The following is a 25,707-nucleotide window of genomic DNA, read 5'->3' as shown; positions in this document are numbered from 1 at the left end:
CTGAAGAAAACCTTCCCAAAAGGAGAAACACCACATGCCATCCCCTTCCAAATCTGAATCATAAATGAGACTCTAGAGATTACCAAAATGTTAATGCTTAAGATTATTTTATTGACTTCATAATAATAGCATCAGCAGCTCAAATGTTTGTACCAGAAAACTGGACTAACTCCCATCTTTCATTTAATCTTCCCTCAAACCACTCTGTGATATTTAGGTACATTCCTATTATTATCTGAATTTATAGATAAAAGAACAGGGGCTTAGAGAAGCCATTAGTCTGCTACACCTGACTTTTAACCACTAAACTTTGCTAAAACATGTTTGCCGGGTCCTCAAGATTGAAGTTTTGCTTTCATCAGAGTTTAGTAGTAACAACAACTAACATTTTACTAAGTGTTTATAATGTACAAAGCATCTGGATTATCTCATTTAATCTTAGAACAACCCTATGAGCTAGGAGTTACCGTTATTTACATTTCACAGATGAGAAAAAAAGAGATTACACAACCTGGAAAGGTTCTACTGATAGTATGTGGTAGAGGCCAAGAGGCAAACCTAAGCACAGTCTCATTCAAGCACTGTACCCTTACTTATATTCTATGTTGTCTCCCTTTCATTTACCTGAAGCTTTTCATACCCCAGGGACAGAGCTCTGTGTGCTTCAACCTTAAGATCCTCCCAAGAAACTCCTTACCAGGGGACAACACTGATTATGTTTCAGAGGCCAGGTCTTGCCAGTCACCTCACACCCCACTGAATCAAATGGAGATAGAAAAAAAAAATTGGGGAACAAATAGGAAGAGAGCCAGGACTCTGAAGAGGAAGCACTGTTTGTGCTATGCATAATGAAAATTTAGGGAGTTCAAACCATCATCCCAAAGGTGGACAGGCTGAAAACAAGTCAAAATAAGCAAGGACTCAATATGAGAATAGTTAGTACCATTAATCAAGCGCAAACCTTTACATTTTGAGAATGTCCTCCCTTTACAGTGTATCAGCCTATCAGGGAATAAAGGAGAGAAGCAGGAGAGGGCACCATGACCTCGAGCAATGAAGGCTCCTGTGCCAGGCAGGAAATTGCCATGTTTTTGCTCTCTCAAATGAAAATAAGTGGAGAAATGTTCAAGGACTTTACCATGAAGAGACTAGGACCCAGATGTCTCATCAGAGTAGAGGGAACTAAAAGCTGGTGAGGTTTCTCTCAGCAACAGAAAACCTGGCAGCTAGTCTCAGCCAGGTTTTAGTATTGCTTTCTGGAAGAGCCAAGTCTACTAGAACGACAAATTCTTTTAGCAAGTGCTGTGTTAGTTCCCCCTTGTTCAAGATCAACACATTAAGGGAAGAGGACAGTGTTTCTTACCAAAACCCTAGAAGCATCTTCCCAAATGATCCAGTCTTACTTATACTATTGCTAGGCCTATCATTAGTATCCTATGCTGTGAAGTACCCAAACTAGTACTTTGTTGCAGGTTCACCAAATCTTAAACACCTGTTGGAAACACTGTTTCCCAAAGCAAAAACTCATTCTTGATAGGACCAACTCCAGGTTAGAGAAAGGCAGGCCAAAGATTTGCTGTAGGTTAGTATCTGGGAACATGATCGTCTGTGGTCCGTGGCAACCCAAGAGTTTTTTTCATTTATCTTGACAAATCTACAAATTATCCTATAGATGCTGGTGTTGAGTCTCTCTGAATGAGTATGGTGTCACAGAAATGTCATGTTTTCCTGTTTATGATAGCAGTCTTTCTAGTGGGGTGACAAAGGGGAAGAGTAGGGATAAAAACAGAAAGGGGAAAGAAAGCCTACTATTCCTACTCCTACTACTATTACTGGGTTTTGGACTCAAGTCAGGGAGAGTATTAAGAGATAACTGGAGACAAACTACTTTCATAGATGTTTAGACAACTCAACTATAACACAGACTGGGACAAATAATAAAGACGTGATTTCTCACAGGATAAAATGAAACACTATTGGTTTTGATCTGCTTTGCTTAAATCCTTATAAGGTACCATGCCGCCAACAAATTTAAGGAATTTGTAAACAGAATTCTGAGATCTCATGGTTCTAAATGTAGGACAGATATAATCAAGATTTTTAAAATAAATTATGGAATGTACAGGACCAATAGCTCCAATTTAGGACTTCATTATGTAAACTAAGTCTTAGGACTTTTCTTTAAGTGTAGGCTTGTGAGATTTAGCAAATAAAATCAGGATACTCAGCTAAGTTTTATACTAACAAAATTCATTATTTATTTGAAATTCAAATTTATTGGGATATTCTATATTTTCTAATTGGGTGAGGGCTTCCATAAACTCCCCTAGTCTGATAAGACATGTCAAGTAAAAGCTGAGACTTCAAATTTGTAATATTGACACACACAAAAAAAAAGAGGAAAAATTACTTTCAACAATTTATAAAATGAAATTCATGGATTACATGAATAATAAGTCTTACAGTACAGTAAGCCATAAAGCTGATTGGTATATGACTCTAAATTAACTTTATGCTCCTTACCATTTCCTATGGCAAAGAACCAAAGGTTATGATATATGTTTAATAAATACCTATGATTGATCATGAGGCCAACCTTCATTTTACATTAAAAAATGTTTAGAGTTTAGGCAAAATATGGGCAGGAAAGAAGCAGGCCTGAGGAGCAAATAACTAAAAGTAATAATGTAGGACTATCTTTTCCCTCAATGAACTGCAAGCAGTAAAAGGAAATCACATTTATAAACCATAATAAAGAAAGGTCTCAAGAATTCCAGTGCAACAAGCATTCTTGCAGGCAGACATCACCCAAAAGAAATAACACTACTGTGAATGAAAATTCTAGCATTCACATAGCCCATTGGAAGCACACTTTTTTTTTTTTTTTTTTTGGTGGTAATAGGGCTTAAACTCAGGGCCTACAACTTGTGCCACTCCACCAGCCCTTTCTTTTGTGTGTTAGGTATTTTTGAGATAGGGTCTCATGAACTATTTGCCTGGGCTGGTTTTGAACTGCGATCTTGATCTCTGCCTCCTGAGTAGCTAGGATTACAGTCATGAGCCACAAGCACCCAGCATGTTTTTAACATCAAAATATTCTGCAATAACTTGTCCTGAGAACACTGCTTTTGGGGGGGGTTCATTAAGCTATATAATACAGTTTTTTAATTATCAAGTTTCCTATTCTTCCCAAATGCTCATCTGACATACCCATCATTCCTAGAAACAGTAAAATTGGCTTGGTTTTTTTTGGGGGGTGGGGTCAAGTAGGGTAAAAGGGGTAGTTTTAACAAATCAACTTCAGAAGTAAAAAGTACTAATTTAATAAAAGGAAGAAATTCTAAATAAATTACCTTTCTAAAATCTTCCACTCCTTTTATCAAATATATAAACCAAATATATACTGTGTTATAAAAAAATTCCCAACTGTCTTGGCTTATCAAGTATTTCCTAAAACCATTTAGAATTTATTTCTTTTCATTTTTACTACTTTATCTTCAGTTTAATGGTTGTAAGACAGTCTTCATCTAGACTATGAACACTAAAATTAATTTACAAATAATCAACAATAAAAATCATTTATGCATTAGCAGTTCTAGCATTTAGTTTTTCCCAAAGGCAAGAGCTCCTATTGGCAACACTTCTGATAAGCAGACATTCCTCAAGGGAGAAGGATGAGAAGGAAGTGCTCTTTCTCCCATGCATCCCCATTGTCATCTACCACTGAGCATATTCTAGCAATACAGGCTCACTTTTAAGGCTATATAAAATCTTTGAAGATTCAACTCTGTGCGTGGTAAAACTACAATTCTAGAATGGTGAGGAGGAATCAAAACACAACTCAGTTTCTACCAACAGGAACAGTTATACCATAAGAGAATGTGACGCGATGCTAAAAGATCACATTGATGCATTGTCACTTTAGAGCCAAAAAGAGTTGAACTTGTAGGACAACCCCCCCAACACTCTCTCAGATAATTTTAGGTAAATGAAGTAAAACCACAAGAAGACAATGCAAATGGAAAACAAAAAAAAAGGCAATAAAATGGCTTATGGTAGAGTCCTTTATCTAAGGATTCTAAACAAAAACATGAATGAGATTAGAAATTCTGAGCCTACCAACTTAGTTATTATAGAGGAGGTATACTAAAGAGGCTATCCTATACTAAAAAAATGTTGCTGTAAATAAAGCTAAATTCAATGAACCTGTTCTCTAATGTCAAAGTGAAACAGCTAAGATTCATTAAAAGAGGAAAAAGAAGGCTAGGCGTGGTGGTTCACTTCTATAATCCCAGTTACTCAGGAGGATTGCGATTTGAGGTCAGTCTGAGCAAAAACTTAGTGAGGCCTCCTCCATATCCACCAGTAACTTGGGCATGGTGGTAGGCACCAGTCATGCCAGCTACTTGGGAAATGTAAATAGGCTCATAGTCCAGGCCAGCCCAGGCAAAAATGTGGACCCTACCTAAAAATAATAATCCCCCAGAAAGGGCTGGGGGAATGGTTCCAATGGTAGAATGCCTGCCTAGCAAGCACAAGGCCCTTCCCAGTACCACCAAAAGGGGGACAAATAGGAAAATCTTTATTAATTCAGCGGGAAATAACTACTGATACCCGAGAACTGTTTTGAGTCCCACCATCCCAACTCAACAGGGCTACAGATTTCAAGGAAGTTAATTTGTGAAGACTAAAACCACCTACTATGTAATTTTAAACCCCACGTTTTGTAGTATGATGAATTAATCACTCCCTTTGATTTTTAAGAACATCTTTCCTAAGGCCTTTGTAAAGCAGCTAATGTCAACAACCCAAACAGGTTTGAGAAGTGAGTTATGTGTGTCTGCTTACATGTGCGCACACACACACCCTACATGTGTGCATGTACATGTATATAATAACCACAAAACCCAACATCTTAAGTGTACACTGAAAATGCTGTTAAGGAGTGATAGGAAGACGTTTATTCAAAATAGACCAACACAAATTTCTAAAAATTCTTTTTTTAATACTTGATGTGGGCATTTGGATACTTTTTAGCAGTTAATATTAATTTTTTAACACACAGTAACAGACAAAACATCCCCAGTGTTACCATGAAACAATTCTGTGAAATGTACCCCAGTAGTGTTATTGTCATCTTACGAAGTTTCAGAGAAAAAAAAAAAAAATCGCTCATTCGAAAGACCAAGTCACTTCGTCCTTGCCCTACACATACGATTCTATACTGTGTAAGGCAGCCAGAAAGACTGCTGTGTCTCACTTCTGAGCAGAAATAATTGGCGACATGATTTCAGGGTTTCTGTGCAGGGGGAGGGAATGAAGCAATTAGTTGAAATGCTTGGGGCAAAATGAGTGGGTGCTCTCATCCCAATGCCAACTCGAAGGCTAGGAGCCAACCCCTCACTGTCACACTTGCCCTAATAAAGGGGAAAAGGGTGGGCTCTGCATACCTACATGTATGTATTTTAAGTTATATATAGATATGTCCCTACTGTAAAGGAGAAGAAAGGTCAAGTTGATAATTGTGAGCAAAGATTACAATTAATTTTGCACAGATTTGAGAAACCCCAAAATTAGTACCTCAGAAACAGAATTTTTAATGATATGGTAGGAAAAGCAGAGTTTTGGTATAACAGAAATGCCTTATTCATGCTGGGGGGTGGGGTGGAAATCATATCCTTCAAAAAGACTTCAAAACAATCACTAGCCAAGACTAGTGAATGTTGTTCAGGAAAGAAGAAATACCGCATCCTTTTTCATTACACTACTAATGTAATATGCACATGGAAGTTGGACAGATAAAGCAAACTCTTGTGGCACAGTCAACTTTCATACTTACAAGCAGAAAAAAGGTGTTAATACAGGATGGCACTGGAAAAACTGGGTGAATAAATGAAAAGCTCTTTGTTTGATGATTAACACTTTTTACTGTTCAACTACTGTCTAGTTTGTGATTCTGAACACAGAATATTAAAGATTTCATATATTTTATTTTTGGTTTTCACTACAAAATATAAAGTAGGTTATTATTTTGGGGTGGGGTTTGGGAATCAAACCCAGTGACTTACACACTCTGCCACTGAGCTATATGTACTCCATCCTAAAGTTAGTAATATTATTCATCCTATTTTACACATGAGAAAATTGAGGGACATGCTGAGTAACATGCCATTGAAGTGGCAGAGTCAGGATTTCACCTCAGAATAGTCTATTCACACAACTGCCTCCAATAACCTCACAATTCTTGATGGGCTGGAAACATAATCTTTCCATCTATTATCTAAACAAAACCAATACTTTCAGCTGGGCATGGAGTGCAACCCCTGGAATCCCCATCACTTGGGAGACTAAGGAAAAAGTACTATGAATTTGAGGTCAGCCTAGGCTACATAACCAAACCCTAGTTTAAAACAAACAAACAAAAGCAATACTTCCTCAGGGAAAGGAGAGTGTCTGGGAAGTGTCATGGGCTAGATTGTGCTCCCCCAAAATTCACATGCTGAAATCATACCACTGTATTTTAGAATGTGACTGTATTTGGAGACAGTGCCTTTAAAGAGGTGATTCAGTTAAGACGAGAAATTGAAGAGGTACAAAGATTCCATGGATATGTGGGTACATAGCCACAGAAGAAAGACCATGTTAGGATGGTCATCTCCAAACCACAAAGAAAGGACTCAAAATGCAAACAACCCTACTGACAACTTCACCTTGGGATTCTACTTTCAAGAACTGTGAGAAAATAAATTTGTATTGTTTAAGACACACAAGTCTGAGGTACTTTGTTATGGAAGCCCTAGCACACTAATAGAGGACAAGGACACAAATCACCTAACGGAGTAACATGTATACATAGACTGCAAATATAACAGCAGCTTATCTGTTGTTCAAAACTGGACTGAGAGTTGTTAAGAGACTTTGGCCTTGCTAATGAAGCAGGAAAGAGTTCTATTTCTGAAGGATTATGGGATCATGGCTGTGTCATCCAAGCATACTCCTTCCAGCATATTAAGCCTCATCCTATCTCTCTTACAGAATCATGGCTGAAAGGTCCCCACAACTCTAACATACATGCCCTAACAAGCAAGGTACATGGTAAATTGAAAGAATTTCAGGGCACAGCTCAGTGTTGTTACCTCAGATCTTGCTAGAACAACATGACATTCATAAAAAATACAACCCACTGGATGTTTGGCACTGCTTGGGAATGAAGAATACGTCCACTTAAGAGCCAATACCCCAGGCTGTGAAAAAATCTCAAGCCACGGTTTCTTTTATAAATATTACCTATCTTTTTAAATTCTACAGTCTAGAAGGTGAAGAAAGTATCTGCTTATTTCCAAGTTTCCCTTTGCCTAAACACAATACACATAAACCATACGCAATACTATGTTAAGTTCTCAGTCAAGACACGTTGACAAAATTCTGTGCACCTGGCAAACAGCCTCCACACTTACATCCTTTGCTTGGGCCACCCCCACCCAACAACATCTACACAGAGCACACACTCTACCAACATTGACCACCTCTGTTCCAGCACACACTGAAAGGTGGCATTTACAGGTTACTTTTTCAGATACCAGCCAAATAATATTCCTGTTCACTCTCTCACCCACATTAGAACATACAAAATTTAACATCTGGAAGGATAAATTCAGCCCCTAGCACATATGACAAGGGTGTGCAGTCATCCAGGAGTTCTCAAGCAAGGAGGATCTGCCAGCTTCCCTCTGAGGTCCAGGCCTTGAAAGGCCAAGTGTGGTATGTTTGAGTTTCCATCAGGCCTGGTGCTGCTGGCTGGCTGCTGCTATGCTCAGTGAGAACCCCATAGCCCAAGTATCCTATAACCATCTCGCCCTTCAGCTGAATGCTGCCTGCCTAGCCTTCATTCTTGGAGCCGAGAATATGCTGTCTGAGAGCTGCAGGCTGAATGTTAACTAACACTTGGAGCACAGCTGACCGCTCTCTTCTCCAGGCCAGTGACTGCTCTAAAAAAACACACATTCACAGGAACATAACAAGAACGGGAAGAGGAGCCCAGATTTTCCTCACCATGTGCCACCCAGCCATGTTTACACTGATCGCAAGTCCTCAGGTTAATCTTCCCTGGCTGAAAACATTCACACGTGCAGTTTACCAGTGTGCAACGGATGGCCTGAAAAATAAAGGAGAAAAGATCAGCATCTGTTCAAAGCTAGTATGCTTTTTTCACCATTTTTAATAAGTAATGCTCACTTCTATTTTTAAAGGCTTTATGTTGGTGGAGGCCTGAAGAATCTTAAAAATAATTTTGTTATCGTAAAAATATCTTACAAAAAACGGTAAAACAACAAAATTTATTCACTAACATGTTTTAAGACGTTTGTAACAACCTGTAAGTTAGAAAACCATGTAGAATATGAATACAGGATTACATATTCCACAAGATGCTGAATTTGTAACATTGGAGATCCAAAAGAAAAAAAACAGTATTGCTGCTGAAAAATACTTTCATTTAAGTTTCTCTGTAATAATGAAAAAAAAGAAAAGCCCACATTCTAAGAAGATAGTGTTCAAGTGAAATGTTTGTGCAATAAAACCTGGCAGATATTACTATTAGAATAGTCCCTTTCTTCTGCTGAATTTCATGTTATTCTCATTCTTATTTTGAAAACATAAAATAATTCTCCTTTTATTTTAATGGTTATATAAAGTAAGTTTAAGTGTTTTTAGATCATATATAATACAAGAAAAGCAACTTATGTAAACATTTTATACCTGGAACAGTACAATGATACCTTAGAAAACCAAACACACACTCAAAAAAATCTTTCACTTCCTTATAATTACTTTAAAAAATCATCTTACTAGTTTGTATTATAAAGTGAAACCTTAGAAAATTAGCATAAATGAAGTATAACTTTTTTTAAGAACTGTGCTAAAGCTTGACTTATATTTCTTGACTACAGTTAATAAATTAATCTCATACATTTAACTCATAATTTGCATGGGAATTCTGAAGACAGAGGGGATTTGGTTTGTTCATTCACAGATTAACAATCTACTGTAAACTACCTGAACTGCCAGGAAGCAATCTCTCTATAGATTGTGATCGATGATTACTGATTTTGGGAGGGGGAGTGGTTTGGGCGGTGGGTTAGTTACCTGAAAGTGCAATTCTGTGCCTGAATACACTTACTCACATGCTCCAGAAGCTCACATTCCTGGAACCATTTGGATTTGTACATGAGCTTTCTCACTTACCAGGCAGTACTCTAGACACTACTGACAAGGTTGGAACAAATTCCATTTGAAGAGGCTCAAACTGAACCCTATTTTCTGAATCATGCAAGTTTAACATTAATTCTATGGGTGCCTATTTGGTTTTGGATAATGGAGTTTTCCTTTTCATATTTCACTTTTATCCCTAATTTGCCCTTCTGTTCACCTCTAGGCAAACACATATAATCTGCCTGATATTTCAGGGACTTTCTTCCAATGTCACTGTCCAATTGTACATCAAATAGGCTGCAGGTATTAGATGCAATAGGAATACACAGGTTATAAAGGTAAATTTTTCTTCTAAAAGTTATTTCAATCGCCACTAATTGATAGAGCAATACATCAGAATGTCCCAGTTTAGAAATAGTTTATTTACATAATATTCTCATTAGTTAATGAACTTGCAACTTGATTGTACCGTGACCAAAATAAAGAAAGTGAGTTTATGGTATGGTGTCAGTGTTCCACTAAAAACAAGGTGCTTTGCAAGGTACCCAATTATACATTCAAATATAGGAACTATATTAACATCAAAATATTTGAAGTATAAATAACAAAAGTTTTCATTAATAACTTTGTTAAAAACTCTTTACTAAAATAAAGGGATGGAAAATAAAAAGAAATGATTCAAATACTACATTTAACTCTAGCATAAGCAACATAAATCACTTTACTCATTAATTTGATGACAATAATTTTGTATCATATTTAAGGCATACTTTAATTTTAGCTTTAAAGCATAACTTTAATTTTAGCTATATTCAAGACCAGAACAAATTAAGAGACTATAGATTTGCTTTATATGTAAAGCAAATATATTTATCTATGTATGAGTATATAGACATATGCATATGTTTTCTTTATTATTACTAGCTAAATCATTCATTCACTTATTCCAAATCAGTTTATGATTCGAGTATTTTCTCCTCCTAAGTAACCTTATACATCTGGTACACTGGGAATTAAACTTTTCAGGTCATCATCCCTTTTTATGAATTCTACTCCTTTTGTACCTAAACATGTAAACACTGGAACACCTCGTCTCTTTTTGTATATAAACACTTAAGTACTGGAATAGCCATTTGTATCTCTATGAATTCCAGAAGGTCTGTTTGTTTTAAAATAAGATTTATATAGACTACAAATATTCCTTAAGGGAATTATATATATTTAAACAATATGGCCTAAATAAATATTTTGAGTAAGAGACTATTGTGGCTTCAAAGGAAGTTTTATTCTAAATAACATTTTTGAAATGACATAAAACTTTGACATACTATTTATGCACAACAGAATAGAACCAATGTGATCACTTGCCAACTCTCACCCACACTTAAAAAACATAAATTATCATAAAACTATCAAAGCTAGTTAAGCCTCAAAAAATGTACATACATGTGTTTTAAGGAGGCAGCTAGGAAAATAGATATGGAAGAGCTTTCATTCTTGTGAGCACATTCACTTTGCCCTTCCCTTCAGCTAATGTCGGAGTGCGTGCATCTCCACTGGACACTCCAAACAAGACCAAGCAGTATGTATCACATTGTTTTAACAGAAGCTCTGGAATTCCAGAGATGAGAAAGGGAACAGAAAGTTCAACAGGACTGCTCCCACCTCTCTCTGCAGGGAGCAGTATCAGGCTGGCTCATGTGCAGATCTGCAGGATGGATCCCTCCAGGACTATAGCTCACAGAGCCTGCCCTGGAACTCTTTCCTCAATTCTTAACATTTCCCCCCAACTCCTCAAGAGTAACAATATTAAATTTACTTATGCTTGTAGCTGATTAATAGTAATTACTCCTTCTGCTTACCTTCACTATGGATTTCTTGAAAGAGAAATCCATGCACTCAGTATCCAATGCTTCCACTTCCTCACCACCACTTACATTTTAATTTTGCAATCTGAATTCTGCTCCACAGGTTTCTGAAACTGTGCCTCTCTAAGAAGTGAAGTTCTCATCATATCTGGACCCTTTTTCTAGTTTTCTCTCTCAGACTTTGATGCAGCTTGCCGTGCTAATTCTCTTTCATTCCTGGGTGGTAGAGACTGACTATCCTAGTTTTTCTGGCAGGAACTTCTCACTCTCCCTCCACTGTAAATAAATACAGGTGTTTCCCATGGCCAGGCTCTTCATTCTTAATTTGGTAATTTTATCCTCTCCTTCAGCTTCAAATATCATCACCATTCAAAACCCATCACTTGAGAGCCAGGCACTATGTTGAGTATCAGGAAATAGAAGCAGTGCCCCTGGGCACAATGCTTGACAGTTAGTATCTGTGGGCGGCGTGTTTAGAGGAGAGACCCTAAGAACAAGAAGGAAATACTTAAATAGGTTTGAGAAGCACTGTCTCTTCCTCTCTATTCCTGTCCGAACCCCATGATTTTTCATTTTTAATAATTAACTATTCCACGTTATAATTAATAAAAGCTAGAGTAACTGAATTATTTGCCATTTTCCAGACATTGTATTAGGCAGTTTACAAACTGTGAATTCTAAGAAAATACCATGAGCTTGATGCTATTACTCTTTTAGTTCACAAATGAGGAGACTAAAGATAATTAGGTACCTTGCCTAAAGTCATTCAACTAGTACAGACACAGACACAGGTATGTATAAACGTTCTGCCTCAATGACCAGGAATCTTGAAGTATAATCCCATGCACAGAGAGACTGTCATGGAACAGAGTTTTCACTGACATTCTACCTTCCACCAAAAAAATGATCGGTCACTGCTTTTCCTGTCTTCCACTCTCACCATCACTACCCTAATTCCAGTCCTTTTTCTATTCAAATGGCTTCTAATTAATCTACCCATTCCTCTCTTCTCCTCATCCAAATGAATGTTCTCCCTCTTCAGAGTTCCACACATTTCATCTTTCTATATGGCACCTACTTTACTAAGGTTATATCTGCCCTCTTTTCAGCTTCTGCCTATTACAATAAAACTAGTGGATGGTGATCCCTATTGGTTGGATAATGGCTCCACTGCCCAATGGCTTTTTTTTCTTTTTTCACATTTCTCCAAGGGAATAGTCTCTACCTGCCCACCTTCCAGTCCCCACTCTGCAGTGTTAAATTTTGCTCACCCTTCAGATTTCCACTGCAGTACTACTCATGCCCCAGAGTTGTCCTAAGCTCCCACTGGAGGTAAGTTCCCCAGTATCTCTCGTATCTGTCATACCATTTATCATAAGCTGTGAATACTTTACTTATCTGTACGATTATTTGATTTGGTCCTGTATTTGCCTATAGAATTTAAGCACCATGAAGGAAGGGCAACAGCTCTATTGGGCCTAAAATGAATACTGACAAATAATAGGTGCTCAAAAGGCACTGAAAGAAATGCATGAGTCTTCAAGTCTCATCTGTAAAATTACAGAAGTTATGTTGCAACTGTGTCAATGGCTTTATGAAATAATGGATATGATACACATGGTACTCTGACTGGTAACAGTAAAAGCTTGATAAATGACAACAATTTATTGTCTCAAGAAACTTTCCACATAGTACATTCAAATGATTCTTTTTTTCCCTTATGATTCGTCCCAGTGTATTAAGTCTTATTCCAATACCTTGTAAAATGCTTAACACATATTTAGTCCTAATGAATAAGTAAACACTCTGACATATGTAATGTCATATTACTCAATTACTCATGCTATTATACTCTAAGGTGAGCACAAGGATTATTATTTCTGTTTCAAGCCTCTTAAATGATATAGTAGAGAGAGAGACAAATCTTCCAATTACTACTCAGCTTATTTCCATTACCTGCAGGGTAAGGAAGGAAACATACAATTAAACTAATGAATCTAAATGACAAATATTCACATTCAAAAGTATATCTAAGCTGGGCATAGTAGCAGACACAAGTAGTCTCAGCTACTCAGGAAAATGAGGCAAGAGAATAGTTTGAGCCCAAGAGTTCAAGACCAACCTGGGCAACATAATAAGACCCTGTCTTGAAGAAGAAAAAGGAAAGAAGAAAGAAGAGAAGGAGAGGTGGAGGAGGAGAAGGCAAAAAAGGTACATCTAAAATACACAAAGGATAGCTCAGTTTATAAAAATTAACCAAAGATTTTTCAGTAGTACTTTTGTATTTGAATACCAAATAAAAGTGTATTTGGAAGTATTTTGGATGTGTTCCAAAGCTCTATTCAAATAATAGATTCGGTTATCACTAAAATTGAACTCTCTTTTTTATTACACTCATAACTGGTTTGAATTGTAAAGTAGATGTGAATTGAGCATCAATCTTCTAACAAAATGGCATTTCTCAGAAAAGCACAAATTGTTGCCTCATTTAATATGCAGTGTACCACACAAAAGAACTATACACAAGGCTAATTACTAAATCTGTTAGCTACTCCTTATTTGGGAGTTATGTCACACAAAATAACAAAAGGTAAAATAAAGCCATGGGATAAATAGAAACGTAAACCATATATTCTGAAGGAACAGTCCAAGTAAATGAAGTATTTCAAAAACAAACCTCATTTTAGTTCTGGGTTTTGTCTGTCTATGCAAAAATAAATAAATAAATAAATAACAAAAACACCATTATTCACAGAGCATTCTCTCCAAGAGTTCATTAACTCTGACCAGTCTCCCATGTGTAACTAAAAATACTTCTTAAATCCACTTTCTCCTTGTGCTTTTCTGGGGGCAATGGGAGGATTTACAACTTGGATTTTAAAATTTTACTTGAAACATTTTTAAATGTTTAATACTTAAATACATGACCCACATTAAAATTAAATCACAGAAAAAGCTAATCATTAATAAAGCATTTATTCCATCCCACTTGGTTCACCTTCTGCTGTAAACTTAGGTGGTGCAACTCAGGTCTAAACTAATTGGCTGTACAGTATTACCAGTGACAAAGGTTCACCTTTTTAATTTTTAGCACAAATAATTTTTGTTTGTTTGTGGTGCTGGGGATGGAACCCAGGGCCTCAAGTTCACTAGGCAAGTGCTCTACCACTAAGCTATATCCCTAACCCAGCAACAATTTTTTTATTAAACTGAATTTTCTATTTTGAAAGTCATACACAAATATCCTAAATATATAAAATTGGCAAACTGTGAGGATACAGAACAGACACCTATGATATAATTTATTACTGCATATATTATTCACCTCTGAATATGCACATATACCATGATGCATGGCATCAAAGGTCAAATGAACCTTTGTACTGGGTAGGAAACAGAGGCTTCTATCTTAGAGGAGAAATTATCTATAATGAATCTAGATGCTAATTATTCCAGGATCACCACAAATACATGCAGTAATTATAAAATAACAGTAGCCAAGACTCAATGCTACTCATGACTGAGACTCAGTAATTTGTAAAATGCTTAACACATATTTATTCTTAATGAATAAGTGAACACTTCGACATATATAATGTCATCTGGTACATGACCAAAAAGAACTGACAAGCATATTTGCATATCCTTTGCATGAGATTCTAAAAATGTTCTTCAAATTACAAGGACACTAAAGAATTCACAATAATAATGATTACACCTCAGCAAATAACTCACTGTACAATTTGAGATTTTTTTCCTTCAATTTTTGTATAAGTGATATGCAAAGTTAACTAAAAAGAAAGAACTTCCCCAAAAAGTACTTTGAGGTTTAGCTGAAACTTGAAAAATCTGTATGATACTATATTTGTATAAGAAATTAGCATCCTAGCTTATAATCGTAGCTACTTGGGACGCTAAGATCAGGAGGACTACAATCACAGTTCAAGGTCAGCCCAGGCAAACAGTTCATGAGACCACCATCTCAACTAATAGCTGGACTTGTGGTTCATGCCTGTCATGCCATCTTTAGCATGAAGCCTAAACTAGGAGGATCACCATCTAGACCAGTCTGGGCAAAAGTAAGACCCTAGCTCCAAAATAATGAGTGTAACAAGGGCTGAAGGTGTGGCTCAAGCAGTAAAGCACCTGCCTATCTAGTAAGTGCAAAGCCCACAGTTCAAATCCCAGTATTGGAGAGGAGAGGGAAGGGAGACAAAGAAACAAGAAATTAGCACACTAAATTGAAATTAACCAGGTCATTTTGCAGCTTGAGCCAAAAAGTTCTACATTTTCTAGCATGCCAAAAAAAAAAAAATCGTGGACAACTACTGAGCTTACTTATGACCAACATGACTGCACAACTATGTAAGAAATTTACTTTTATTTAGTAACAAAACTCTTACATGATGAAAGTAAAGAAATAGCCACCTGCTGTACTACAGGATTTTGCAGAATCAGTTTTAGACAAGATGTGAGCTGACAAACAGAACATGAACCAAAAGATCCTACCACAGAAAACTCTATTACCAAGTTAAAAAGTCTACCCAACTCTAACCGTAAGAATAGTAATTAGTAAGGTGAGTATTCTTTCTGTATTTGTACAAAGAGCCTGAAATAGGTAGAACACACAGAGTTTGTAAGAAGTGGTTACCAGTGATTATAAAACTTCCTACAAAAGTTACAATAACATAAATTCTGCTACTAATAATGCAGTAATAATAACAGCAATGAGAAACAAGTCATTCTGTTTGCTAAAAAATTCAAAAATACATACAACAAAAAATATTTACCTTATGCAGTGGTAACATAACTAGAAAATTTAAAAATTAAAAAAAATGTTCCTTATATTTGACCAATTGTTTTTAATGTCACATGAAGAAATAGCAAGCTGATAAAAATGACCATATTGTTGTAACTATATATTCTGAAATTTCTTGGTATCTTTTCAGTACTTGTGAATAAAAGAGAAGATTTGAGAACACCTGGATAAGTCTAGGTTCACCACAAAGGCCGGGTGCCACTGGTTCAAACAGCTGACAACGTGCTAAACACAAAAGTTTGTCCAATTCAACAATGGTTAAACTTCAACAAACACCATGAGAAAAAAAATTATGAACCAAAGAAATATATCATTGTCATAATAAACACATCCAAAATATCTGGAAGAGATTCACTGGGGAAAGTTGACCTTTGAACAGCATTTACTGTTAAAAAATAAGAAAGTTTAAAACCTCACTTTGAGTTTCTCTTAAAGTACTCGTGTATGAAAATAGAAAAATGAGAACTGTTGAAACTATTCCAGAAATAGGAGAAGGAGGATAAAGAAGAATGATGGAGGGGGTGAATTCAACTATGATATATTGTAAGAACTTTTGCAAATGTCACAATGTACCCCCAGTACAATAATAATATAATTTTTTAAAAAGCCCTCTATCAACTAACAAATGGACAAACAAAATGTGGTATGTTCACATAACAAAATAATATTGGGCCATAAACAGAACTACTGATATATGCTGAAATATGAACAAAACTGAAAACACTACGTTAAGTTGAAAAAGCAAGTCACTAAAAATAATGTATGATTTCACACATACAAAATGTCCAGAACAGGGAAATCTATAAAGATATAAAGTAGATTCCTGCTTGCCTAAAGCTTAGGTAAGGGTTGTAGGTTGTCACAGCTAAAGGGTATGGAGTTTCTTTTTTGAGGTAATGAAAATATTCCAAAATGACTACGGTGATGGTAGCACATAGTTGCAAAAACAGTCAAATACCTAAATTGCATGCTTTAAATGTGTAGCATGTATGGTATGAGTAATACATCTTAATAAACTCATTTATAAATGGAGGGGGAACCCACTGCTCCACTAACTTTCAGTGGTGTTAAACTATTAATTTCAAGAGATATCCCTCCCCTGGAGACATAGGACAGCATGGTACTTGACTCTCACCCACTAGGTCTTCAACATGTAAATGTTAAATGAGTTAATACATGGAAGGCATCCAAAGGAATTTCACTGTTGCTGAGATTGGAAAAACATTTCTATTTTTTCCACAATATTAAAACTTTAAACAATGTTTAAAAACTGACATTTTTTTTTTAACAATTGTCATACTGCCATTTTTCTATTAGGACAATCCTGGTCATCCTTCAAAAAATTAGGGTTTTAAGAATCTTTTTTATTTATTTATTGGCACTACTGGAGTTTGAACCCATCTTGGTAGGCAGGTTGCTAGTGCTTGACAGAGGCAGGCACTCTACCATTTGAGCCACTCTGCCAGCCCAGATTCTGTGCTGGGTTTTTTTTGAGCTAGGGTCTCTCGAACCATCTACATGGGCTGGCTCTGAACCACAATCCTCTTGATATCTGCCTCCTGAGTAGCTAGGATTATAGGCATGAGCCAAGGGTGCCCCACAAAAAATAAAATAAATAAATAATAGCATCTCTTAATTATAATGCTCAGCAATACTAACATTAAGGTTCTACACGCCTCAAAGAGAATTTGCTTATAAACAACAATGGTAAATTATGTCACGTATATGACCACAGCATTCCTGAATTTACTGTGATGGAAAAAAATACTACTTCAGTGAAGAGACAAATTTAGTTTTGGGGGAGGAGGTAAGAAAAAGGAAAACCGTAAGCTTGTGGGTATATCATTACACATGAGTGTGAATGTTCCTATGTTGTCTGAATACAGAAGAACAAACAAGGAGAAAGAGACACATTGAGACACATACATTTTCAGTCATGGATCCAATCAGCATCTGTAGTCATTACCTCACAATCACAACCTACTATCAATCGACATAAGGAAGACCCCATTTAAATAATTTAGGAGTTCAGAGTAAAAATCAACAGCAGGATATTGCCAATTATATAAGGAAAATACTCATGGCTTCTGTGGCATCAAAGAATATGTAAGCTTTGGAGTGTGGATGTTTCCCCTCCAATTAAATTAGGCCTATGGTAATACAAGCTATTCACTTAGGCAATTAGTAATATTAGAGAAACAGGAAATGGAAAGACATTCCAATTTGGGCAAAAATATATCACTTCTCACTTAACAGTTAACAATTAAGATACTCCACTTATTGCCTATTTATGTACAAATTTTACAGACTATTTTGGTAGAAAGAAAATACTCTTCTGTGTATATACCTTATTTTCACCTAATTGAAAATAAGGGGTTAGCTCACAACAAACAATAACTACATTCTAACTAGACTCAGCACTTACCAGAATACATAACTCTATATATGGAGCCAAAGTACCTCTGATATCATATGAATACTGAGTAATTATCATCTCATTCACCTTAATGTTGAATCAGCAGTTTTGTATTCCATTGATATACATTTTACTCATTTTCACTAATGCAATTTGAAAGGTGGTTAATGTGATTACATTTCTCTGTGGCATTCATGAAAACAATTACTAATATAAAATATAGGAAAGACATTAATAAGGAAGGGATTTATAATGAGATGCAAGAAGATTTACAACCTTTAAGTACTTTATATATTAAAAAAAACCTACTCTTCATTCAGCAAGAAGCAAGATAAAATGAAGTTTAGGTTCTGGTATTTCAAAAGCACCTCCAAATCCTAGGGAGGGTGTTTGATTTGCATATTGATCACATACTTTGGTGACCAAGCAGATAGGTATAGGAGTGATTTGTCCCAAGTTGTGGCAAATGTAAGACATTATCCTTTGTCAATGATATTATTCCTTCTCAGATGGCATGAGATGTACTCTCTTAAAAAGAAGTTCTTGGGTTAGGCTGAGGGTATAGCTCAGTGGCAGAATGCTTGCCTGGCATGCACAAGTCCCTGGGTTTAAGCAATGACAAACAAGAGAAAAAAAAAAGGAGGGAGGGAGAGAAAGGAGTCCAACTAAAATCTTTATCCTCAGTAAAAAAGGAGATGACTGTGTTATTTCAAATACCAAAGCACTGTAATCAATCCATTTACCAAGCAAGAGCATAAGGTAGATGACCTTTTAGCTAAATTTACTCCTCTAGGTTTGTGAAAAATTTCACCCCAGTGAAGCAACAAGAGTTGTTGCATTTCAGAATTTATCATTCCAAATGACAACCGATTACTCAGGCCAACAGAGGCAGTCTCTGTAAGACTAATAATACCCATGTTTGTACAGTGCTATGAAGCTTGCATAATACTTCAAATAAATTCTCATATTTAATCATCAAAATCCCTGAAATTAGAGATTTTTCAAACAGTAGAAAAGAGGCTCTGAGATGTCCCTAAATGGCCACAGCTAGTGAGCTGGCCTCTTTCCACTCTGCCTGATGAAAGGAAAGGAGATAATCCCCCTTACTACCCATACTCAATGAGATTCCCTAAGACTTTTTCAGTCCCAATAGGAGTTTACCACTCAATAGGAGATGTGAACAAAACTACAGAGAAAGACAAAAGGACAAGTGAAGTTTTAAGCACCTTGAAAAAGTGGGGAAAACTGCTAAGTAATCAGCTAACAACTTTCACTAGCATTTTTTACAAACGGTGATTGGTATATTTTAGAAGAAGAAAGTGACTCATAACATTATTTTATGTAATCTTTAAATGGTTGTATTAAGAAATGCCAAACTCTGAAAAAAGTGAGACAAGAACACTTGGCTTATTTTTATAGCATCTTAACTATACCTGTCTTGGGAATGCCCATTAGTAACATGTGTCAACAAACATTCTAACATTTCCCATTGTACATTATAATTGTTCCCGATAACATAAGAATATGTTTCTTTGCCTAAAAGCAGGCATCACCACAGGAATCACACCTATTACAAATAATGATAATGATATGAACAGTCTGCATGCCCCTTATATGTTATTTATGTTAGGTCATAGACTCCCCAGGGGTCTGTGCTGAGACCAGTGCTGGCTTCATTAGAGCTTTGTATAAATCAATGAAGGCATATCTCCATTTTACCAGTGGCTAGAGTCACTGGAATTTTTCAAGTGAAATCTCTCAGGTAATACATTTTTTAAAAACACAAATACAGTGTTCTTGTTTTTTCTAAAAGGTATTTTTGTCAAATTCAAAGGACTAAATTCAGATGCTCAGAGAAATCCCACAAATTTCTATGGAATCTATAAGTATCTGCAGGTAAAAATGTGCCCTAGAGTGTTGAAAAAACATTATTCTCTTTTTTCATGTGGTTATAGAGGAAGACAGAAAGGAAAAGACCATCTAGCTGCTAACAAATGCTTCAACATCAAATTGAGAAACCTTTCCAATGGTTGTCACGAACTTTCAGCTAACTCTTGAAAATTAAGAAATAAATAGAAAGCCTGGTGGAGAAAAGGGAGTCTTCCAGAACAATGTTAATGTCATCTTTGTCATGTGGACTGGGTTCACATATGTGTCAGCTGAATCAACATAATGGGCTATAACAGCTTTGAAGCAGCTAATATGGTCCATTGGGTCAATAATCCGTGAACTAAGAAGGATTTACTTGATAGACTATAAATGGTTCATAAGAACTCAAGAATCACTCCATCAGATCAAAAATCCAATTTTCATATGGTATCTTTCTACAAATTAGCCAAAAGAAAGTAATGACTCTGAAGGACTTCAAGGTCTATCAGTTAAAATTCCATATTTTAAAGAACAGCGTAGAGAAGGAACTAAAACTTAAAATGTCTTTTGTGGGTTGGGGGAGGAATCACCCTATTTAAGGGCAAAATACATTTTCTTAAGGGAAGCTAATATACAACATAACTATTCAGGGGCTTTTCATGTCTTCTTCTAGGTACACGCAAGGTAAGGATGCTAACAGCTGAAACACACACACAGAGACACATGCATATGCACTCACAGTCTCTTTTTCACCCTTTCATGTATTTATACACACTATCACTGAGTGAATTTTAAAACACTATTTCTAGAATACCAACATCAAAAAAGAAGACTGAATATTTTATTTTCACTTTATTTAGCATTTGTATCATGGGTCTGCTATGTGGGACCTAAAGAGACAGTAGGGACAACATATAGATACTGGCAAACTCTATTTTCACTTACAGAAAAGCAGGTAGAAGAAACTACAAAAGATTAACAGTACAAACTACAATATATTTTCAATATTTAAAAGACAGAGGAGTGTTGCTTCCCTGGCCGGTCAAAGCTTACGTAGCCAGTGTTTATAGATAACTGCACTTCTGCCCTCTCTAGACTATAGAAAAATAGAAGCCTTTATCCTGTGTTTGTGAATTTCATTATATCTTTGCACTAGATGATAGTGCCTGAAGATTAATTTTTTAAAAGACATAAGCCTATCTATGTGAATAATTGTATTTACTATGTTCATGGCAATAAAGAAAAGCAAGACAAAAATATAGCAAAGAATAATTAGAATTCTTAAGAAGAAAGAATTTCTTTACTATGGAAGAAAATGTGATCTATCACCTCTCTCTCAAAATGCTATTAGCTTCTCTTCATCATAAGGACAACAAGAAGGAATCGTTTCTTTTTCTTTCTACAGGAGTAACACTGAATAAAATAATAGATGTTTTTATATCAAAGTGTATTAGCTATCGACATAAGCTCAGTCCTCTTAACTTTTACACAAGGGAAAGAAAAATTCCAATAATTCTGAAATAGACAGATAAAACTTTTCTCTGTGGCTACAGCCATGTACTATTATATATAACTGCTTATTTTTAAAAAGAGCCTTATTGGTGCTCTCTAAAGGATTTTCTTTTATACATTGCTTTATCCTATAATTTTGTCCCTGTTGGGCACGCTGCCTAAATTTAAACACAAACAGTCAAGCAATGAAGAAACATTAACACATTTACTGTGAACAAAAACTCCCAGTTGTACAGTGAAATTTTAATACATTTCAACTTATCTCTTTTACTAATGGGGAGAGTACAAACCCTGCAGGAATTCGCTCTGCAAACTGGTAATTACAGTAGACTCACTTTTTTATAATGCATATGTATAGTCAGACACAAAAAACCCTGGCTGCCCTTTTGATGTAAGTTACAATAGAAATGTTTTCAAAAATTATGAAAATCTACAGGAATTCTAAAAGAAATGCATTATTTCATGGAAAAGTGTCCTTTAACTCTATATATGGGCACAAATATCTAGATGTGTGTTTTATACACCAGAAAGCACAAGCTTTATCTACATGCACTTTTATATCATTTGTGTCTATAATCTTAGTATACAGAATAAATCTGCTCTTATTTGTACAAAGTCAGTTTTGACTCTAAATATCGTAATTTATCTATCATATAAAGGTGATATTCTTTTATTCCACGCCTGGTTTTCTATTTTGTCCTCTCCAGTTTTGAGGATTTAAATCTCCATTTTGGAACATCATTGAATCTCTTCATTAAATAATTAGGACAGCAAACTAGCAATTTGTCTCAGTGCAGGCATATATGCCTCTGAACAAAGAGATCCTGTGTGCCTACCTGAAGAAAGTAACTATATGCTGGAATGTTAATAATAGTACATAGATAATTAAAAGAAATGAAGTATAGTCTTTGTTACTACGCTTTCATGTCATTGGTTAGACACAACATTTATCAATCAAATTTTTTATTCCATAACAACTTTCTAAAAAATTGAAATCTGCTAGACTGCTAAGAGGCTATCAATATATTATTTACAATAAACTGATATTTCTGAGTATCATCGTGCTGGGGGTGGCAGCAGATAAAGCTTTTATATGGATTTAATTTTGGTAAAATTCTATGAAATTGCCCCCCCCAAAAAATAATAAAATTCCTAAATTGTTTATCTGTGACTGGATACTAGCTACAAACTCGAGAGAGGACTGTCTGCAAATGGGTGCTGTGCCATTCACATGAAACATTCAGCATGCATTTACCACCATAATATGTCCTGCATACTCTCCCCAATTCAGATGAGAAGGACAAGAGCTGAAACTAGGTAGGCTTGGCTGTGACAGAATGGACTCACCATTACAGGGCAAGGACATTTCAGAGACACTGACAGTAACTACCTTCTTCTAAGGCCACCTGCCTGGTTCTTCTAGGAAATTCTAGTTACATTCTAATCATAGGTCTCCCTGTCACTACAGAAAAGAAAACCCTTCTCAAACATCATAACCATTTCTCTCTTTCTGGAAGTTACTTTGATCTCAGTGTGCCTGAAACCTAAAAAGCAGAAACTTAACTGCCACTCAAGAGTCAGGCACTGGCCCTGTCACAGCAAGGTATTAACTCCTTAGGCAACACCTACCGCTTTTACCTCAAAATTAAGTGACACACATTCCAATATTTTGGAAGCTATACCTCAAAATACATATTTTCCAATATTATTTCCTTAACTCCTCCTCGACTATCCAATGAGTTTTGGCTTAAATATGAATATATTAACAATACAAGTATACCTGAAGGACAGCTATATGTAAAACTTTAAATCTCTACAATCTATTCTCACTGCATAAAGTCAGTTAATATTTACAAGTAGCATATTTGAAGAATATGTGGCCTATCATGCTCAAAGCATTCACATCTTCATTCACTAAGACTTTACTACTCCAAACACAGAGATAAAAGTTGTGAAACATAAAAAACAAAGTTAACAAATATACCTTCTTATCCCTCCTAGTTATACTTTGAAGGCAAAATGATTATGGACATGAGCTTATGGTCAAAAATATTCAAGTAATTGAAGGGTTAAGTCATAACCCTTACTATAGATTTATAGCTCTCTTAAGATCAAAAGGAAAGAAGTAGAAATTTAATATTCGTTCCCCTTACTGCCAGACACAGAGATGTCTGTGAACAAAAGCCTACATACAACAGCCTGTTGTGACAAAACACACCCCATTCTAACACCTCTCCAAATAGAGGTTTGCCTCAGCTTGTCTTTTAGTAAAGGTACAGAGTAGTCTGAGAAATTCAATTTGAAATCCTACCAATCTGCTTTCCTGACATGGAAAAGAATCAAACCAATAGGCTGCTACAGAATCTTGGTTAGTAGTGGGTAAGATATAAAAAACAAACAATATATTAAAAGATGCTCAATACTTTCATTACATCTGAACTTTTTGTTTGGGATTTGGGCAACATTTCCATGTGTTGCATTGCTTCTGCTTCTTCAATATGAGATTGAAGGACAAGCCAATACAGTACTGGCTAAACAAATACATACAGATCAGCTTTGGTCATCTATGAAGAACAAGAAAGGAACCAACAATGTGTTGTTGCATTAATCACTCGAGTTTAGAACTCTGATATATTTAGAAACCTGTACCTAGACCTCATATGTATTTTAAATAATCCAAGACAGTCCCTAAATAGATACCACAGATATGACAGCTCATGAAACTGGACATCAGCAGGTTTTCTGCAAAGTACCTCAATGGTTTCTAAGTTGGCTGTCTCCTACCCTAGTGGCATAATTAGTGTGTTACATTTGAGTGAACCATAAATAGATCAGGAAAGCACAATTCAATATGATTTTCACTGAACCATTAGCTGGATAACAATACAGCTGTTGGTAAGCATGTTTTAATATTTTATGTTTGATCATATCCTGCAAATGTGAGGCCATTATTTTAATTGTAAAATATATTACCTGTGTTCAAGTTGCTTAACACCAAGACATATCTTGCCAGATGCTGCACTTCAGGAAAAAAATATAAAGCAGAAATGGTAGAATTTTAAGTGGATGTGTATTTGTTCAGTATTTATTTTCTTTTAGAGAACTAATGTTCTGGAAAAAAATCAACTTTTTACTCCTTAATCAGAGGTTAGGAAATGTTAGGGTTAGGGGCACACAATAGTCATCCAGTCATATTCTAACTACCAAAATGTCATTTTCAATATTTATACCCATGAAAATTAATTTTGACTCTTGAATGAATTAGTTAAAATAGCAACTTCTCCCCTAATCAATCTATGAGTGAGAAATGTAAAATGAGTGCTAATAATGCCTCCAATGGGAAACTGCACCTTGCTTTAATTTGGAATCACAGAAAATAGTGATGGTACATCACATCTTTTCTTTCACTGTTTAGACATCTTAGTTGGGGTGAGGGAAATCTTTAAATTAAAGATGAGATTTATCAATTATCTGAGAAAACAAGGTTTCACAACACAATCTCATCTTCTTTAGCAGTAGGCCAAATGCTTCTACTTCTTTAAACAAAGCAAAACAAAACCCTTACCTATTCAATATAAAAGAAAACAGGTCCATGTCAGGATCATTTGTGGAGCTTTATAGAAGTCCAGAGGTCCAGGACTAAGCTTCACAACCAATGAATTAGAATCTCAAGATTTCATACCCCAGGCACCTCACTTGCTTCAAGTACCCAAGTCTACATCCTGTAATTATTACGTTAACACTATAGTGGCACCCATCAGAGACATGGGACTGTGCTGAGAACAGAACAAATAACCATAGATGCAAAAAAAAGCTTTGTTTAAAAGATTTGAGGGGTGAAGGGAAATCCCAAAGTTATGCATCCCCTTGGACACTGTGAGGGAAGTAAGCATTTCCTGTGGAAGGCCTCATGAGCTTTTCCAAGGTAAGAAAGCAGAGCCTCTCCTAGGGAGCTGAAGCTCAAGCCAACTGTTGAAGGAAGATCATACGCCACACACAAACTGATGGAGAGG

At 35.9% G+C, this 25,707-nt stretch overlaps 1 protein-coding gene across 22 annotated transcripts in view; it reads right to left on the bottom strand.

Moving 5' to 3' along the window:
• The window catches only part of Bnc2 (basonuclin zinc finger protein 2), a 420,512-nt gene that overhangs the window by 148,419 nt on the left and 246,386 nt on the right, over positions 1-25,707 (bottom strand). For 20 of the 22 annotated variants that reach the window (XM_074051774.1, XM_074051768.1, XM_074051763.1 and 17 more), the window contains one exon: positions 8,053-8,155. The exons of 1 other annotated variant lie outside the window; for it this stretch is intronic. In XM_074051774.1, coding sequence (XP_073907875.1) covers positions 8,053-8,155 — 103 coding nt within the window. Of the gene's footprint in view, positions 1-8,052; positions 8,156-11,072 lie in introns of all 22 variants that reach the window. One more of the 22 variants, XM_074051776.1, reaches the window with a different exon arrangement.

The sequence above is a fragment of the Castor canadensis genome, chromosome 13 (assembly GCF_047511655.1).
Source record: "Castor canadensis chromosome 13, mCasCan1.hap1v2, whole genome shotgun sequence".
Taxonomy (NCBI): Eukaryota; Metazoa; Chordata; class Mammalia; order Rodentia; family Castoridae; genus Castor; species Castor canadensis.
Note: the sequence above shows the minus strand (reverse complement) of the source record. Positions and strands in the feature narration are given on the sequence as shown.